The 19081-nt window shown below is 64.7% G+C and overlaps 1 protein-coding gene across 4 annotated transcripts in view; it reads right to left on the reverse strand.

The window, feature by feature from the left end:
* Positions 1–19081, reverse strand: part of RGMA (repulsive guidance molecule BMP co-receptor a) — a 31134-nt gene that overhangs the window by 4008 nt on the left and 8045 nt on the right. Inside the window, exons 1-3 of one of the 4 annotated variants that reach the window (XM_070053487.2) lie at positions 14801–15208; positions 14188–14315; positions 188–699 (exon numbers count right to left, since the gene is read on the reverse strand). In XM_070053487.2, coding sequence (XP_069909588.2) covers positions 188–699; positions 14188–14269 — 594 coding nt within the window. In that variant the 5' untranslated portion in view covers positions 14270–14315; positions 14801–15208. Of the gene's footprint in view, positions 1–187; positions 700–12289; positions 12610–14187; positions 14316–14600; positions 14634–14800; positions 15209–19081 lie in introns of those variants that run through there. The other 3 variants (XM_070053485.2, XM_070053486.2, XM_089311096.1) reach the window with 3 other exon arrangements.

The raw sequence follows: 19081 nt of genomic DNA on the forward strand, positions 1-19081 counted from the left end.
ACTCCCGGACACACAGCAGGGGCGCCACTCCCACTAGCCCCGAGCTGCCACCAGAATGGGACCTCACAGCTCGGCACCCAGCACAGGTGCCGCAGGGGCACCCAGCTCATCACCAGGACCCCTCCCCCGACACTGCCCACGGCTGGGCACTGGGCAGCCTGGGGGTCCTGCAGGCCTGGCCCCTTACCTTGCTGGTGGCGGTGGCCGCGGAGCCGGGCAGCACGGGCGTGTTGGTGACCTGCACGTTCAGGTAAGCGTTGTCGATGAGGGGCCAGGCGCCTTGCACCTTGCAGGTCTGGAAGCGGTCGGTGAACGTCCTGAGGTGTGGGTCCCCGAAGAGGCCGCAGTGCGTGTAGTTGGGGGCGGCCGCGTGCTTGTGGAAGCCCCTCTCGTAGTGGCAGGTCTCGGGGCTGTCCGAGCGCTCCTGGCTGTCGCCCGGGGGCAGCGTGCGCACGCGTGGCTGGGAGGTGGGGCCATCCTTGGAGCAGTTGTGCTGGCTCATGAGGTCCTCGATGCCATGGACGGCCGAGTGGTAGGCCAGGTCACCGCGGCAGGTGCGGGCCGTGCGCCGCGTGCACAGGGCGTAGGTGCGCAGGGCGGCGCAGAACTCCGGGGCGTCTTCCGTGGCCGGGGCGTGGCTGCCCGACGTGGCGCTCCAGAAGTCAGAGTTGCACTTGAGGATCTTGCATGGGGAGGTGGCTGTGGAGAGAGGGAGGGGCGCGCTGGTCAGGGCGGGGCCCGGCGCAGGTGCACACACGCGCTGGCTGTTCAGAGGGCGAGAGGTTTCCCGCAGGTGGTAGCGAAGGGTCGAGCCTGCCCCAAAGGTCACAGCCTGAGGTGACTCCGGGTGGCTGGTGAGGCCTCCCGCAGCCTCTGGCCAGCGGGACTGAGGGAACCAACAGGCCACTGGGGGGGGCCTCTATTGTCCCTAAGAACTCTGGCAGAAGCGACAGGGGACGTGACCCCATTTATCAATACATGCTTGCCATGGTGTGGCCTTGGGCGAATTCGCACCCAATCACACCCACCTGCAAACGGACTGCCACCCAGCCCTCCCCTCTGAGGCCAGCATTCAGCCAGCGACCAGCGAATGAGCTCAGAGAGTGCTGGCTGCAGTGACCAGAGAGGACAGGACCCCCCTCTCGGCTGCTGGTGCTCCAGCCCTTTCCATCTGGCTCAGGAATTGACCAGACGGGGTCACCTTGGAGCTGCCCTAATGCATGGATTTGTTTTATGAGGTCACTCAAAGCTCGGGGACTGATAATCAGTCAAAATGACCGGGACTACTCCCGAGGCTCAGCACACCTCAGTTGTGCACCTGGACACGCAGAACCCTCCCTGGGGATGCACGGCCACGGTGACCACAAGTGGCCAGGCACACACCTGTGCTGCAGGACAGCTGTCTCCACCCAGGCTCCAGAACGGAGGCCCTGTCCCGGTGGGGTGGCCTTTGAGGGGAGAGGCCATTGCTCCCGGCTGGGCCACGAACTTGGCTTGTGACCCTGGAGAAGCCACCGTGTGTAGAATATCGAGTTACACGCAGGATGTGAGAGTGGGCTGAGACATCCCAGTGGCACTCTGGGTGCGGCCCATTGGCCCTGCACCTGCCAGTGGGTGGGGGTGGGCGGACCCCACTGTCCTGGAGCAGGAGTAGCCCACCCAGCTCATACACCTGTGCCTGGAGTAGCCCCCGTGTCCTGCAAGTGGCCGCCACTGGAGAAGTCACAGGCTACTCAAATGCGCACTGGCGGGAGAGGCAGATTTTCCGTTTTCATAGCCTTGTGTACAGTGAAGATTGGCGCTGTGGTGCGGTGCCGCCCGTGACGTTGGCATTCCATGTGAGAGCATGGGTCCAAGCCCTGGCAGCTCCCTTCGTTTTTTTTTAGATTTATTTTGCTTATTTGAAATGCAGAGTTAGAGAGAGGAGAGGAGAGGAGAGGAGAGGGGAGGGGAGGGGAGGAGAGGGAGAGAGAGAGAGAGAGAGAGAGAGAGATATCTATGTCCTGGTTCACTCCCCGAATGGCGCCCATACGGGAGAATGCCAGTTACGGCACAGCGGGTTATGCTGCCACCTGCTGCAACACTGGCCCTTGCTCCACTTCTGATCCAGCCTGCTAATGCACCTGGGAAAGCAGCGGAGCATGGCCTGAGCTTGGGCCCCTGCCACCCCCATGGGAGACCCAGATGGAAGTCCTGGCTCCTGGCTCCGGCCTGGCCCAGCCCCCGCTGTCCCAGCCATTTGGAGGTGAACCAGGAGGTGGAAAGATCAATATCTTTGCCTTTCAATCAAACAAAACATCTCTTTTTTTTGACAGGCAGAGTTAGACAGTGAGAGAGAGACAGGGAGAAAGGTCTTCCTTCCGTTGGTTCACCCCCCAAATGGCCGCTACGGCCAGTGCTGCGCCGATCCGAAGCCAGGAGCCAGGAGCTTCTCCTGGTCTCCCATGGGGTGCAGGGCCCAAGCACTTGGGCCATCCTCCACTGCACTCCTGGGCCACAGCAGAGAGCTGGCCTGGAAGAGGGGCAACCGGGACAGAACCGGTGCCCCAACCGGGACTAGAACCCGGGGTACCGGTGCCGCATGCGGAGGATTAGCCTAGTGAGCCGCAGCGCCGGCCCAAACAAAGTATCTTTAACACACAAAATAATAAATCAAAAACTGGAAGGATGCGGTTAGCTAACAGTCGGGTGGCCAACGTGGGCGCGCTGGTGAGAGCCCCGCCCACAGGTGTGCTCTCCTACCTTAGGCCAATGCCAAGGGCACAAGCTCCCTCTGCGTGCTGAAACGTCCACTCTGTGGGCCGAGGCAGCCCCCAGCCCTCCACGGCCCATTAAGCCAGGAGCCCAAGCGCGCTGCTGACTCAGAGGCGCAGGGCAAGGGGGCGGCCTGGTGCTAACGGGCAGCGGTGCCAGCTCGGGTCCACCTCCAGCCCCCACCATGCCTGTGTTGTCCACGGAGGCCACGGTCACACACGCGGCAGCTGTCTGGCTGCAGCTGGACCTCGCTGAGCAGTGCTGGTGAAGTCACCACGGACTCCGAGTCCCGGCGCGGAGCCACGTGCCGCACGGGCCTCCCCTTGCCCAGGTCGCCCCGCCGTCTGAGGCAGGCTGGGGGTCCGGCCGGCCAGCGTGAGCCCCTGCCCCTCGCAGTGCAGGCACAGCCTTGTTAGCACCTGCACGACGCCCTAGCTGGGCCACGCAAGGCCAGCTTCCACCACGGGCAGCTTCCGCCTCTCCCGGGGGGACCCCCACCTGCCTCAGGACGCTACCTCCCAGGGGCTACGTCCAGGGGTGGGCAGGAGCTGGGATGGCGCCTAGGGCAGGGTCAGCACCCCCAACCCCGCCCCAAGGACATGGCGTGCGTGTGCACTGTCCCGGGCCTGACCCTTGTTTGTAGCTCTGTCTCTTTAAGGGAAAATGGTGATGATGACCGCTATCCCCATGGCTTTGAAAGTGGGCTCCAAGCTCCCTGCAGTGCACACAGCTCACACCCCAGGAGCCCCTGGGGGGCGTCCCCTCGTAGTCCACAGCTGGTCTGGGGCCCAGCCCAGGAGCTGGGAGAGCAATCCAGGTCTCTCCCATGGGTGGCAGGGACCACGCACTTGAGCCATCACTGTGCCCTCCCAGGCTGTGCAGGATCAGGGAGATGGAGTCCCAGGGGGGCCGGCCTCAGACAGGGCACCCACAGAGGGGCAGGTGCCCCGCCGTTAGCCCCAGACGGTCTGCCTGCTGACGGCCACAAGGGGCGTGGGGGCAGGGCCGGGAGCGGCCCTCCCAAGGACCAGCCAATCACAGCACGGCGCCAGGTCCCCTCCCCCTTCCACCAGGACAGAACTCCCAAGGGCCGGGGCTGGGTGGGGCAGGGGTCTTGTCCCACCTACACCCTGGAAGCCTGGCAGACCCCAGTTCCCGGCTTCAGGGAGTTCCCCACGCCCACCCTGGATGGGGCAGGAACTGAGGGGCCCAGGGAGACCCTCCGTGGGGGGGGGGGCACGGTGTGGCTGCTGGACCCTGTGGGGCCCTGGCTCTGCCTCAGTCACCTCGTCCACTCAGCAGGCAGATGTGGCCCGGGCCCCGGTGGGCGCTCAGCATGAGCTCACAGAGCGGCCGGCGCCGTGGCCTAATGGGTAAGGCCGCTGCCTGCAGTGCCCGCACGTGCGGTGGGCGCCGGTTCAAGTCCCAGCTGCTCCACTTCCCATCCAGCTCTCTGCTGTGGCCTGGGAAAGCAGTGGGGGAGGCCCCAAGTGCTTGGGTCCCAGCACCCACAGGGAGACTTGATTGAAGCTCCTGGCTTCGGCCAGGCTCAGTGCTGGCCACTGCAGCCATCTGGGGAGTGAGCCAGCGAATGGAAGACCTCTCTCTCTCTCTGTCTCTCCCTCCCTCTCTCTGTAAACCTACCTCTCAAGTAATTAAACAAAAGAAATATTTTCAGGGAGTCGGGGTGGGGTGGGCAGGGCAAAAATCGAGCCGGCCCCACCCTTGGCCACCTCCCCAGGGGGAGGCTGCAGCCCCGGCTGGCCCCACTTGCTGCCTGCCTCTCACCAGGGAGGGCCGTGGACCCAACTCTGCCTCCCCCTAGCTTGCAAGGCGATGGCCATCTGCAGGAGTGCCTTCAGGACTGGGGGTGGCCCCCAGGAAGCCATCACACCTCCCCAGGAGAGCCCTCTCTCCGCCAGGAGTCGCCGGGGCTGGGGGGACCTGGGACAACCCCCCCTCAGACTTGCAGCCTCTGGAACTGCGATGTTCCGTCACGACAGCTGGGTGGACACAGGACACGCTCAGCCCCTCCCAGGCCCCTTCTGGAAGCTTCCAGGCCAATGTCACCTGCCCCATTTCCCCACCCCCTCACCAGGGCTGCTCCCCTGGGGGGCGGATGGCAACACCTGGGCGGGACAGCGGCGCCCCAGGCCCCTGGGACCCAAGCCGGCTCTCAGGGCGGATGCTGAGCGGCCCTGCCCCAAGGCACCTGAGGAGCCCCCTGTCCCGGCCTGCGGGGGCTCCCCTGCCAGCCCAAAGTCGCAGGGACCCAGAGCCAGCCTCACAAAACGCAGGGCGGCGGGCAGCTGGGCGGGAGGCATCGCACAGACACCGCACCACCAGAGCCCCGCATGCGTGCGCAGGCGCTCCCGGAGGCCTCGGGATGCGGCCGACTGTCTCCGCGGGCAGCCAGCCCGGGGGTCCCGCGGCCAGTGCAGCTCATCACTGACCACGGGACCGACTGCACGCTGGCCCCGCTGAGGCAAGGCTGCGGCGCGGGGGGCCACCCGCACAGACCAGGGAGGGGGCTTTGTGAAAGCGGGGCCTGAATCCAGGCAGTGAACCCTGCACATCGGGAAACCAGGTGTGGCTGTGGCACAGGCCCCGGGGCTCCCGCGGTCCCTGAGCCCTGGCGCGGGCCGTAATCACGCACCCCAGCAAGCCGCAAGGGCGCCCCCACAGCTCTGCTCCCTGAGCCCTGGCCTGACCCGGGCCCCCGGTGCAATGTCCGCGAGCAGGGTGGGCACCCAACCTCTGGGGCGGCGTCCACCCTCGGACCCCGGGCCACTCACCTCGCAGCAGCGGGACCTCCACTCAGAGCAAGCACCAAACGGCTTCGCAGGTGCGCCAGGAACTTTGGAACCTGGGAGCTGGCAGGGTGTGTGTGTGTGTGCGTGTGCAGGGTGTGTGTATACATGTGCGTGCAGGGGGTGTGGAGTATGTAGTGTGTGTGCACTGTGTGGTGTATGTGTGTGTAGTGTGGGTGTATGTGTGTACATGTGTGTGCACATGTGTGTGGTATGTAGTATATGAGGTATGTGTGATGTACACCTGTGTGGTGTGTACATTGTGTACACGTGGTGTGGAGTGTGAATGAGTACATGCAGTGTGTGTGTGTGTGTGTACACGTGGTGTGGAGTGTGAATGAGTACATGCAGTGTGTGTGTGTGTGTACACGTGGTGTGGAGTGTGAATGAGTACATGCAGTGTGTGTGTGTGTGTGTACACGTGGTGTGGAGTGTGAATGAGTACATGCAGTGTGTGTGTGTGTGTACACGTGGTGTGGAGTGTGTGTACATGAGTGTGGTTTGTTCATGTGCAATGTAGTATGAATGTGTACATGCGTGTGTGTACATGTGTGGAGTGTGTAATACGGTGTGTACACGTGTGTACGTGTGCGTGCACGTGCTGTGGAGTGTGTGTACATGAGTGTGTGGTGTGTACATGTGCAGTGTAGTATGAATGTGTACATGCGTGAGTATGTGTGTGTACATGTGGTGTGGAGTGTGTAATACGGTGTGTACATGTGTGTACGTGTGCGTGCACGTGCTGTGGAGTGTGAATTGTCTGTGTGGGAGTTTCTCCCTGCAGCACCCCTCCCCTCCCAGGGCCTCTGGTCTCCCTGCCCCCACCAAATCTGACCTCTCGGGCTGCGGACTCGGACTCACATCCGCCCGGGCAGGTCCCAGGAGCCACCCTCCCTCTGCACCCGCCCTCCCCAGGGTCGTCTCTGCGGAACCGCAGGCCGGCCTGTGCCCAGCTCACACCCGCCCTGGCGCAGGCTCCATTTCACTCTGGGGAGGGGTGGGCTCCACACTGGCGCCCACGGCCGCTCTGTCCCAGTTCTTTTCCTTCCCCGAGCTCCCCAGCGCCGCTCAGGGATGGAAAGGCAGGGGGCAGGGGGCAGGGGGCAGGGGGCAGGGCAGGGCAGGGGGCAGGGGGCAGGGGGCCTGGGCGGGCCTGGAGCCGCGGCTGTGCCCAGCCAGGCCGGCGGGAGTATTCAGGCACCCGCACGGCGTTAGCCGCTCTCAGAGTCCTCCTTTGAACTGTTAATCAGGCCCAATCTTCCAGAATAATAGCCCGATTATTACCGCCCTGTTTGCATAACAAAGCAGCCCAGTAAGACGGACTGCGGCGTGCAGGGCGGGGTGTGAAGCTCAGCCCACGCAGAGCCATCTCAGGAATGCGGAGCCCTCCAGAGCCGGAGCCCAGGAATAAAGACAACGCAATTTGCCACCAAGAAAAGCCCAATAGACCAATAAATTACCGCCGGCACAGGCCCAGATCAGGTTTCCGCGCCTGCAGGAGGGGAGGGCGGAGGGCGGAGCCTGCCTCCTCCCACAGGGCTGAGGCTCAGTTTGAATCTGAGCCCCAGTCAGGCCCTTCCCGTCCGCCTCTGTGGCCCAGGTCCCGCTCTGTGCCGGAGCAGCCCCCGGAACAGGCCCGGGTCGGGCCTAGCTCAGGCAGGGTCGGCCAGAAACTTCTAGAATGCCAGGCAAGCAGGTTCTATCTGAACACGAACCCGGAACGACTGAGGGCTGGAGGCAGGACAGCAGGGATGTTTGATGAGATGCAGGGCGATCGGAAACGGGGACACCCCCGCCCCCAGCCACCAGTGGCTCAGCCTGGAGCCAGATGCCAGGCAACCGTCACCCTCCGTCACTGCCCTGGACGGGAAGGGACTTGGTGTCCCCTCCCTCCCCCCCTCCAAGAGACCTGGGCCCCACTTGACAGCCTTCTTGGAGCTTCTCAGTGCCACTGGCCCCGGGCCGGGCAGCTGCTCCCCGCAATCCCGTGCGGTGACCCAGGGGTCCTCCCAGCCCGTCAGCGACCCCTGGACTGAGTCCCGTGAGTGGAAATAGCCCAGTGGCCCCTAAATCCACAACTCCTGGGCAGCAGGGCCAGACCAGGACACTGGTTCAAGGAGCGGTGTGGGTAGAGGCCACAGTGGCTGGCAGGGGACAAGGAGGGAGAGAGGCTCAGAAGACCTCCACCAGCCCCCAGGAGGGGTGCCCACCCGGCCCAGGCAGCAGAGGCCCAGCAACCGGCCACAATGCGGAGTCACCCTCAGCGAGACCCGGGTCCTGGCCACTGCACTCCGCGGGTAGGGACAGGCGCTGGGCCGCCTGTCTGTCTCACTGCTGTCGGATTTGCCCTCCACCATCCTGGCTGCTTGGCACGGCGCACCGAGAGGAACACACCCAGGAGAAAGCTGGGTCGTCGCCAAGTGTGGCGGGGCCTACCTGACTTAGCCTGCAGCCGCCAGAATGAGGCGCCTGTCCTGAGGCCAGCCCAGCAACGCCCAGGGGGACCGACCAGTGGTGGGAGGCGACCTGCAGCTGACCCAGGCCGGGAGCTGGCTCCTGGGGGGTTAACTCTGCCAACGAGCAGGAGAACAGAGCTGCCCTACCCCAGCCTCCACACCACCAAGTGTGCAAGGCACCCCAGCGCGTGCCAAGGGGAGGGGCACACGGCAGATACCGGGAGGCGGGGCGGTGGGGGTGGCTGGAAGCGGCGGCGGTCCTGTTTAATTCCCTCCGCAAGCCCAGGGCTGGCTCTGGGACAACAATTTTCTACCCTGCCCGCATGCCTCTAGCTCATCTGCTCGGCCGCAGGTCCAACTGCTGGGTCTGGAGTGGCTTCCCTCCCTCACCACCAACGGCAGGCAGCCCAGCTCCGGCGGGGGAAGGGCCCGCACACACCTGGTCGGCACAGATGTGTGTGTGTGTGTCGCTGTTCCTGGGACACCCCGTACCACAGGGGCGGCAGGATGGGGCTGTGCCGGGTGTGTGACCGCGTGGGTGAACAGCAGCCACGCACCTGGCCAGAGACCCCTGCGCAAGGACATCCTGCCCACCCGTCTCCCACGAGGGGTGGCAGACAGGCCTCTGGGCGGAGGCAAAGGCGTGGGCCCACCCAGTCACATCCTCAAAGTGAGTTTCTCCGGGTGGCGCTGCGGTGCGTGGGTTAAGACGCTGCCTGTGATGCTGCATCCCCTGTGAGCGCCGGTTCAAGTCCCGGCTGCTCCACTTCCCATCCAGCGCCCTGCTAATGCACCTGCCAAAGCAGTGGGAGATGGCCCACGTGCTTGGACCCTTGCAGCCACGTGGGAGACCCGGACGGAGTTGCTGGCTTCTGGCTTCAATCTGGCCCCGTCCTGGCCGTTGTGAGCATTTGGGGAGTGAACCAGCAGATGGAAGATTCCTTCTCTCTCGTGTGTGTGTGTGTGTCGCTCGTTTCCAGCGACACAGGAGTGCAGTCCTCACTGGACACACTTAGCGCTCTCAGCCGAGTGTTTGGGACACGCCGGCCACTCAGATGACAGAGGCGCTGATCCCCCCTGCCCTGGCAGGGCTCGGAGGACGGTCGGGAAGTGTCCCTGAGGCACAGCCATCGAGGAACGGAGGGTCGCCTGCGCATTCTCGGTTATTCGTTCTGGCATTTAGATTTAGCAACGAGTGCTGCTTTTATAACCGGGGGGAAAAAGTTATTTTGGCACAAAATTGGGGCATCTGGGAGGAAAAATCTTGTGGGCCTTGTCCCTTGAGAAATGAACAGAAACAACTTGGGGCCTTGCAGCTGCCAGAGCCGCGCTGGGTGGGCTGGGCCGAGCGCGGAGCGTGGGGGTTCACGGAAGCAGAGACGGGGCTTCCGCCAAGAGCCACCAGGCCCAGGCGCCGAGTGCACGCGGGGGCTGCCTGGATCCCAGGGCCTGGGCCTTACCAAGAGTGGGGCAGGGCCACGGGGCCGAGGTCGGGGAGCGGAGGCGGCGGGGCCGGGCCTGACCTGGGCTTGGGGATGAGGCTCAGCAGGAGTGTGGGACGGGGGTCAGAGGCCCTCCCCTCTGGGCTACGCGGGGGGGGGGGGGTCCCCCGAGCAGCAGGGGTGTCGGTGCGGGAGGGGCAAGGTAACAGCGGGAACAGGCAGAGAAGGGTGAGTCCGGGTGCCTGGACTGCTGGACATGCCCACTTCACACCCAGGTTCCAGCCAGTGGGGTCCCTGGCACAGGTGAGGCCCAAGTCTGGGGGACAGGAAGGGGCGTGCCCAGGACTAGCAGGGGTGGGGGTAGGGGGCTTCTCAGGACACGAGGCTCTGGTTTTCAAGCTAAGCTAGTTCTAGGCCAAGTGGGGTGCCCTGGTTGCCCCAGAAGCAACGGTGCCTCCAACCTTAGGCAGGCTGGGCCCAGGAACAGTCTCACACACACACACACACACACACACACGTGTGTGCGCCGGCCAGGTGTGTGCGGGCCCTTCCCCCGCCCGAGCTGGGCTGCCTGCCGCTGGTGGTGAGGGAGGAAGCCACTCCAGACCCAGCCGCAGGGCCCAGCTGGCTGTCGGGCCAGCTTTGGGGCAGGCGTCTCCGCACAGGCCCAGTGCGGGACCTTGTACACTGACTTCACCAGAGCCGGGATCTTCAGCAGGCACCACGCTCCACCCACCCCCGACCTCCACAAGCCCCCAGGGACCCCGGCCCCTGGGTGAGGACTAGTGCTTCTCCCACCCTGAGGGCCTGGGGCCCGGCCACCCCAGGATTTCCTATCTGCCTGTGAGCGGCAGCTGCGGGCCGGCCCTGTGGCCACCTGGCCCTCCCAGCTGGTGGCATTTCCTTCCCAGTTCCAGACTGGGGCGTGTGTCCCCCAGGCTCTCAGGCCAAAACCCAATCCCACGTGATGCTGTTAGGAGTAAGGGGGCTCTTGGGTTGGGTGTGGAGCCTCCGTGGGTGGGCCTGAGAGAGCTCCCGCCAGCAAGGAGAGTGACAGGTGCCCTCCGTGAGCCAGGACGCGGCCCTCTGGGCACTGAAGCTGCCCTGGGCCAAGACGCGCTCCTTGCGGCACACGAAGGCTGTGGCGGGGCGGTACGGCCCTGCCCACACTTCCCCACGGCAGCTCTGAGGCCCGGTGCACGGGCCCTTCCACCAGCGTAAGCGGAGAAAGAATGCAGGACCGCGGGCCTCTCACCGGGGCGTGCACCCCGTGGGGGCTGTCAGAGCACGGACCAGGGCCCCAGCTAGGAGCCTCCACTGCGTGGGCCCTGGGTAGGCTGGCTCCCGGCGTGGGGAGCACACTGGGAGACGCCCTGTGCTGGACGGCAGCACCCCACGAGGCTCCCAGGAAGCAGGCCACCGTCCACACGCACGGGTCTCTCGGGCCTGCTGACGAGCGGCGTGAGGAGAGGCCACCCCACAGCACGCAGCTCCTCCAGGGCAGACGTGGCCGCTGCGTGTCTGCCCTCGGGCCCCACGGCGTCACCCCAGCAGACCCCGTTCCTGCCCGCAGGACCCAGGGGAGCCCCTCTCGCTCTTCACCAGGGTGTGGTCTGCCAGAGGCCCTGGGAGCTGTCACTGAGTCACAGTGGCTGGCTAGGCTCACTGCCAGGAAATGTAAACACCCACACACACGCACCCACACATGCACACGCACCCACACACCCCCCACACGCACACACCCACCCACACATACACCCCCCACCCACACACACCCACATGCACCCACACACACCTATACACCCACACACCCCCACGCACACACCCACTCATACATCCACACACACATCCATCCATGTACACACCCACGCACACACCCCACACACACCCACACACATACACACACCCACACGCACCCACACATGCACACGCACCCCCACACACCCACACATACACCCCCCACCCACACACACCCACACACACCTATACACCCACACCCCCCCACGCACACACCCACTCATACATCCACACACACATCCATCCATGTACACACCCACGCACACCCCCTCCACACCCCCCACACACCCACACATACACACACCCACCCACACCCACACATGCACACGCACCCCCACACACCCACACGCACCCACATACACCCACCCACCCACACACCTATACACCCACACCCCCCCACGCACACACCCACCCCCCCACTCATACATCCACACACACATACACCCATGTACACACCCACGCACACACACCCCCACACACCTCCACACGCACCCACACATACACACCCACACACCTATACACCCCCCCCACATACATCCACACACACACCCATGCACACACACCTCCACACGCACACACCCACCCACACACCCATGTACACACCCCCCACACACATGCACACCCACACATACACCCACACACACCTCCACACGCACACACCCCCCCCACCCACATACACCCACACCCACACACACCCACGTACACACCCACGCACACCCCCCACCCCCATACACCCACACACCTCCACACGCACACCCCCCACGCACACACACATACCCACCCACATACACCCACCCCCCCCATACCCCCCCACGCACACACCCACCCCCCCACGCACACCCATATACACGCACACCCATGTACACACCCATGTACACACCCATGTACACACCCACACCCACACACCCATACACCCACACACACCTCCACACGCACACACCCACCGTCTGGTGGGGCTGACATCTTTCTCTGCACACAACCGAGACGGCCCTAATTCTCACTCCCAGGGGCCCACCCCGGCAGCGTTCACCTGTGCCTGGGCAGCCCTGTCCTCAGGCCCGGGTTTGCCAGCTTTGTCTGTGGTCCAGGGCCCAGCTGGGCAATGACCTTGGCCGTCTGTCTCTTTCTCAGGAAACGGCCGTCTGGGCCCGACTGCAGAGGCCGTCTCCCGAGCCAGGTTTCTGGGGCGCACAGGTCCCGGGGCCCCCATGTCAGTGGCGGGAGGTGGCAGCTCAGCCTTCGGGGCGCTGGGCAATGCTGACCCGGCAGCGCGGTCCGGCCCCCGGTGACTTGGGCCATCAGCAGCTGGCGCGGCAGGCCCGCGGCTATCTGTCCCATCTGCCAGGTTTTAGTTACCAGCCTCGGAGCCAAAACGAAATGGGATTCTTGGAAACAGAACTGGTGGAATCTGGGCCGTGAATTACATAACCCACCCGCCTTCCTCAGCCCTCGCCGGGACTCTCCAAGAGAAGTTTTCAAGACCGGCGGAGAGGAGGATCCAGAACCGAGGACACCCCCGGCCGGGCCTCGCCCCCGCCCACCCTCCGCGGAGAAGCCAGCGGGGCTGCAGCTTCAAGAGCTGGAAGGAGCTGTTCCAAGGGCCTCCAAGCCCCTTCTCCATTTCAGCTCCGAGCTGAGATCACACCCCCCACGGAAGCCAAGGGACAAAAGCCATTTATCAACCCGTCTGGCGAACCCTGCGCCGGCTGCTTCCCCATCCAAGCCGGCCCAGGTGCACGCCGCGGCGCGGGCTCCCGCCTGCCCGGGAGGGGGCTGTGTTCGGACGAACGCGGCGGGTTCTCTTATATTCCTCTAATTCTGGGGAGGGAACCAGGCCAGCCTCCCGGCCTGTCTCCTTTTAAAGGCAACGGGGGCGAGCTGGGCACCCGGCCGCCCACCCCAGCAGGGCAGGCTGTCACCGTCCAGGACCTGCCGCCGCCCACCCCACGGTGTCCTGGGCTGGGGTTTCTCCAGCGGGATCGGGGTGCAGGGGCTGTGCCCCGAGCAGGGCAAACTGGAGGTGTCCCCGGGGCTGCGCCCTGCCTACGTGGTCAGGAGCTGGGCTGCTCAGGTCTGCCAGTTCCTTGAAACCCTGCTGGCCCGGGAGCAAAGCAAAACAACTCAATCCGAGTCCGATTCAAGTCCTTTCTTGCAAAAAAGCTCCGTGGCGCGCTGGGGGATGCAGCTCACGCCCGCGGCGGCGGCGGCGGCGGGGAAACAGGCTTTTTTTCTTTTTGCAAAAAGACATCTCGGAACCCCGCAGCCCAGCGCGGCGGCCCGAGGCCCGGGACACTGTTTATTTGTGTTGCCAGTCGGAGAGAATGGGCAGCGGGGGCTTCCCTGGAGTTTCCAGGCTGTGAGCAGCATATGGCAAAAATGAAATAAAGTTTTACGGAACTTTGTAAAGAAAACAGCCCGGGGATTTAAGGTTCGTGCTCCACTCCCCTCTCCACGAAGGGGGGAAGAAAGCGAGGGCCGGGAGGGCCGGGCAGGAACAAACGCTCCTCTGTGGAGCCCGGCTCCCTGCCCCCAACCAAAACAAGAGGTCCGGGCTCCGAGGAATTCGAAAGCAGCGATCTGCCAAAAACGCTGTGAAACACTATGGCGGATTCATTGGAAACAGATGGGCTTTCTCAGCTTGAAAGCCCAAAGTCTCCCCCTCTCTGACACCACGCACACGAGCGGGGGGCGCGCGGGGTTAGCCAACAGCGCCCGCGCGCCCGCCGGCCGTGGGCCTCCCCGCGTGGGCGCGCGCGTGTCCGGCGGGGCCCCGCCCCTGGGCGCCCGGCAGGTCCGCAGCCCCAGCGGAGCGCGGGGCCGGGGCCGGGGCGCGGCGACCTCCCGCCCGCTCCCCGCCGTCGGGCTGCGGCCCGGCGCGAACAAAGGCCCGGGGCGGTGGGCGCTCCGGGGCCGGGGGCGGCCGCTTACCTGCCGGGAAGCTGCAGAGCAGGAAGGCGAGCGTCGGCCAGAATCCCAGGGCTGAGCGTCCTGCCCCTCTCCCCATGCCCATCCATCCAGCTCGGCCTGCTGCCACGAGCCTCTCCCTGGAGGAAGAGCTGAGAAGAAAGGCACGGATCAATCGCGCTGCGGAGCAGGGGCCGCCTCGCTCCGCCGGCGGGAGCAGCGAGCCGGGAGGCTCGGTTCCCCCAGGCCGCGGCGCCCGGCGCGCCCCCCGCCCCGCGCGCCCCTCCCCCGCAGCCAGCACCGGGCCCCGCCAATGCGGACGCGGCCGCGCGCCCCGCCCCCGCGCGCTCGGGTTTCAGCGCGGCCCCGCGGCGCGGGGCGGGCAGCGGCGGCGCCGGCGCGGGGACCTGGGGAGCCCGGGACCCCCAGCCTCGCACCGTCCCCGCGCCCTTCCGCGCTCGCCCCCGCAACGTCCACTCCAAGTGGCCGCCGCCGCCGCCCCCGCCCAGTCCCCTCCCTGCGCGCGGCTGAACCCCGCTCCCGAGGCGTCGGTCCGTGGGACGCCCGGACCCCGCCCGCCGTGCCCCTGGGCCCTCCATCCCGACTCCGCGCGGGATGCGTCCCCGAACCCCGCTACCTCCCGGCGGCCGCTGCCCGGAGGGCCTCGGGGTGTGGCGGCCCGCGGCTCGGCCAGTCGCTTATTTTCCGCGAGAAGAGCGGCTGCTCCCCAGGCCGGCGGCTCTAGCGCCCTGGTGATCCTCCAGGAGCTGGCCGCGTCCCCCGAGAAACATCTTCTGGACGAGACGCACAGAGGCCCAGCAAGTGCTTTTGGTCAAACCCAGCGCGCCTCGGCCCCCCGCCCTCGCGCCCAAGCCTGCTCGTCTGGTTCTCTGGGAAAGATCTGGGGTTTCATCCAACGTGGCTGCCTCCGGAGCGCCCGTGGCAGCCCTCGCTCGCTCGCTCGCTCGCTGCAGGCCACACAGGCAGCCGCGCTGCGCCCGGGGCTGCGGGAGGCGCGAGCTGTGGGTGCAGCCAACAAGGCCCCGGGTCCTCGCGACACGACCCCGCCCCCGCCCCCGCAGGGAGACCTGTGGACCGGGCTGCGGCACCCCGGATGAGAAGGGCGCGGGAGGCGCAACACGTCGCTTCCCTGCCCGCAAACAGGTCTCAGAGCCCACCCCGAGTGCCAGCGCCCCTCTAGGCACCGGTTCGCCAAGTGCCAGTGTCTGCAGTACAAGCGCCCGGCGCCGAGGCTGGCCCAGCTGGAGCTGCTTCTGCAGACTGGCAGGTCAGCAGCCGGGCACACACCAGGCCCCCGGGGGCCCGCGGTGCTGCAGCTGCCCCCCTGCCTCCGAGAGGGGGCAGCAGCCTGGATACGGGCTGACCCCGTGCCCCCTCTCCAGGGGCGGACTTGGCTCAGGCCTGGAGAGGTGGACAGCCTTCAGCCCCACGGCCCTGTCCTCCCCAAAGGCCAGGCCCACAGCATGGCTGCCTCAAGACTGCCCCCTGGATACGGCCTGTCCGGGGCTCCAGGCCCTGGCATCCGGGTGTGTCTGCTAGGAACTGGCAGCCCCCCTCCCCACAGGAGACGCAGTCACTTGGAAAAGGGACGCAAAGGGCTTTTCCTTCTACGCAGGGAGGAACGCCTGAGGCTGAACGTGGGGGTCCCCAAAGTGGGGATTTGGCTGTTGCACAGTTTATGGACTGCGGAGAGCAGCCCAGCCCCACACAGCGCAGCACGGGCTTGTGCTGACCTTGGGCCATCTGTCTACACTGGCCAAGCCAACCAGCTTGTGGACAACTCCCCAGCTCTCTGCAGGAGTGACATCCTCCAAACGCCGGCTTCAGCGCAGAGCAGAGCTGTGCCCTGCACGAGCCGTCCACGCTCACCGAGCTCCAAGAGCGGCTGACAGCAGCAGCATGGCGGGGTCCCTCCGGCTTCCTCCCCCAGGCTGCAGCCCAGGCTGGGGCAGAGACCCGCTCCTGGGTCACGGAGGCCCCACGCTGTGGGGGTCTGGGGAGCTTCTGAGAGGCAGGCAGTGGTGGGCAGGGATCCCAACTCCGTGGACTTCTGAGTGTGCACACAGAGCTCCTAAATCCAGGGTGAAGTGCTCAGTGGAGACCCACTGAGCGAGGCGGTCCTGCTCGCCGACAGCCGCAATGGGCCCCGGGGCCGCGTCGGGCCACAGGGAAGGGGAGTGGGAAAGAAGAGGGGCTGTGAGCACCTTTTCCAAGAAGGCGCTGTTTTCAGGCGTCTGGAAGGACTCATTTTAGTAAGAGTGGCTGCCGTTCTGATGGACCCTTGTGCTGTGCCCGGTGCTAAGTGCACCCCTAGACGCTCTTAGCTGAGCTAGGGTCTCCTGTCACCCCTGTGCAGATGAGGTGTCAGTGCCCACCCCATCGCTGGCTGCGGTGTGCAGAGTGGGGGACCCCAAGCCCACGCCAGTGAGCCGCCTGCAGCGGGGATGCCCCACTGTCACTGCCCCCTTTGAAAAAGCAGAACCGGGCCTGGCAGGGGCAGCTGGGGCGCGGGGAGAGACCTGCACCTGCGCCAGGGCGTGGCTTGCCTGGGGACTGGCAGCTGAGCAGGACGGTGGCGAAGGCCGTGAGGCCGGAGACCATGAGAAAGCCGGGGAGGGGCTTCTGGGGGATACAGACGCCAGGCTCCTTCCAGAGCCCCTGAATTTGAAGTCCTGGGGGTGGTGGAGCCTGGGCAACCCCATTTTTAAATGAACATCCTCGGTAACTAACCTGGGGGCGTCTCTCTAGATCTGTGGGTTCTGTTAAATCGGGGCCTCATCAACCTTGGGCAGCCAGGTCGAGTAGCCTGCTCATCCTCTTGGGCCCAAGGTCAGGAGCACAGTGACTGGCATGTGACCCCGCTGGACCAGAACCTCTGCAGGCCACTGCTGTGGGGGAAGTCCCTCTGGTCTCCGAGCCCGAGGCAGGATGGGCGGAGGGGCAGGGAGTGGCTGAGTGCTGGGCTTCAGGCTGGGCGTGGCCGAGCCGCACTCCCGTTCCTTAGGGGTGCTTTATCTGGGGGCTCTTGGGGTCTGACGGAGGAAGTGCCTCCCCACATGACACCCCCTGCAGGTCTTCCTTGGACCCCTTGTTCTGGGCCAGCACCTGCTCCAGCCAGGGAGCCCCGGAAGTTCCCTCTCTGGCTGAGACCAGCCTTGAGTTACACTTCCCTCCCTGGGACGCACACACCCCAGCCAAGCTGGGACACGGCGCCAGCGGCTCTGCGACCATCATCCTGGTCATGAATCAGCATACTCCCACTCCTGACACCCCCCAGCCGTGCCTCCAGCAGCTCCACAAACCCACTTCACAGCTCCGAGTGGGAACCACCCTCATTTCCAATTCCACCTTCGAACGTCAAGGCGTCCTGGGGCCTGGCATCTCACACCTGCTGAGCTGGTCCTCCATCGCCACGACCCCACCCCACCGCTCCGGCTCCCCCATCAATGTCAACGCTAACGCCACGGCCTATGTGACCCTGCTCCCTCCTGCACCTGGGTGCAGCCTGCACGGGACCCTGTCTCTGGCTCCGTTTCCACCGCCATTTCTGATCGTCAACGCAGAGTTGTTCACCCCGGGGTTCTCCCCGTCAGTGGTAATGGCTGCGACAGTTTCAGTTTCTCTTCAGGAACTGGGACTTCAAGGCTTAGGAAGTGGCCATGAAAATGGCCGTTTCTGGTTAGGAGCCCGCATGCCAGGTAGCAGCGCCTGGGCTCCAGGTGCCTGGCTCTGGCTCCGACTCAGCTTCCTGCACACGTGCACCCTGGAGGGAGGCAGCAGGTGGTAACTCAAGTCCCTGCCAACCCCGTGGGGACCTGCATGGAGTCCCGGCTCCTAGCTTCAGCCTGGCTTGGCCCTGGCTGTTGTGGGCATCCGGGGACATGGACCAGCAGACAGAAGATCGGTCGCTCATGAACAGCAACAATGAAATGCTAAAATTTTTTCTGAATGACCCTTCGGGGGTGGAGGGTCAGGGGGCAGCAGGAGGGACAGTGGGTGCGCCACAGGCTCAGGTGCTCTGTGGAATGACAATGTCCCCATCGTCATCACCCTGCCCTCCCCTGCGATGATCCATGTTTGTGTCCAGGACAGCTTAGGGAAATTCACCAGGTCTCCCACGTGGGTGAGCGGCCCAAGCACTTGGCCCATTGTCTGCTGCTCTCCCAGGGCGTTAGCAGGGAGCTGGATCAGAAGTGGAGCAGCTGGGACACGAGCCAGTGCCCCAGAGCCACAACACCAGCCGGGATTCTGGGGAAGCCTACAGCTACTCCCTGGATCCTCTCTGGCTTCGCTCTCTCTGGATGCTCATCGTTTCCCGAGGTTTAGTGCCCCTCCCTCTCTTAGTAATTAAAACAGTTTATCCCAAAATTGTAATTAAAAACAGAATGGTAATGCAAGAGCACTCTTTAGAAACGGAGGAGGGGCCAGCGATGGGGCTCAGCTGGTTTAGCCACTGCCTGCAGCATCCCATACGGGCACCTGTTTGTCTTGATGCTCCACTTCCAATCCAGCTCCCTGCTGATGCATCTGGGAAAGCAGTGGAAGATGGTCCAAGTGCTTGGGCCCCTGCACCCACATGGGAGGCCTGGAAGAAGCTCCTGGCTTCTTGCAGCCATCTGGGGAGTGAACCAGCAGATGAAAGATCTCTCCCTGTCTCTCCTTCTAACTCTGCATTTTAAATACATCTTTAATAAATAAATAAATTTTAAAAAAGAGGAGTGAGCTCACTTTCCATTTGAACTCTTTGGCATGGACTTACAGCACAGTAGCAGGTCCGGCTGCTCGTGGCCCTGTCTGTAAATCTGTGTGACTGGATTCGCAATGTTTTCCCCCACAAGACACATTGCCTTTATTTATGATTTTCCCTTATACCCACTTAACAAGAGTACTCAGGTCA

This window comes from Oryctolagus cuniculus, chromosome 12 (assembly GCF_051225735.1).
Source record: "Oryctolagus cuniculus isolate XC-2025 breed Fujian yellow rabbit chromosome 12, ASM5122573v1, whole genome shotgun sequence".
Taxonomy (NCBI): Eukaryota; Metazoa; Chordata; class Mammalia; order Lagomorpha; family Leporidae; genus Oryctolagus; species Oryctolagus cuniculus.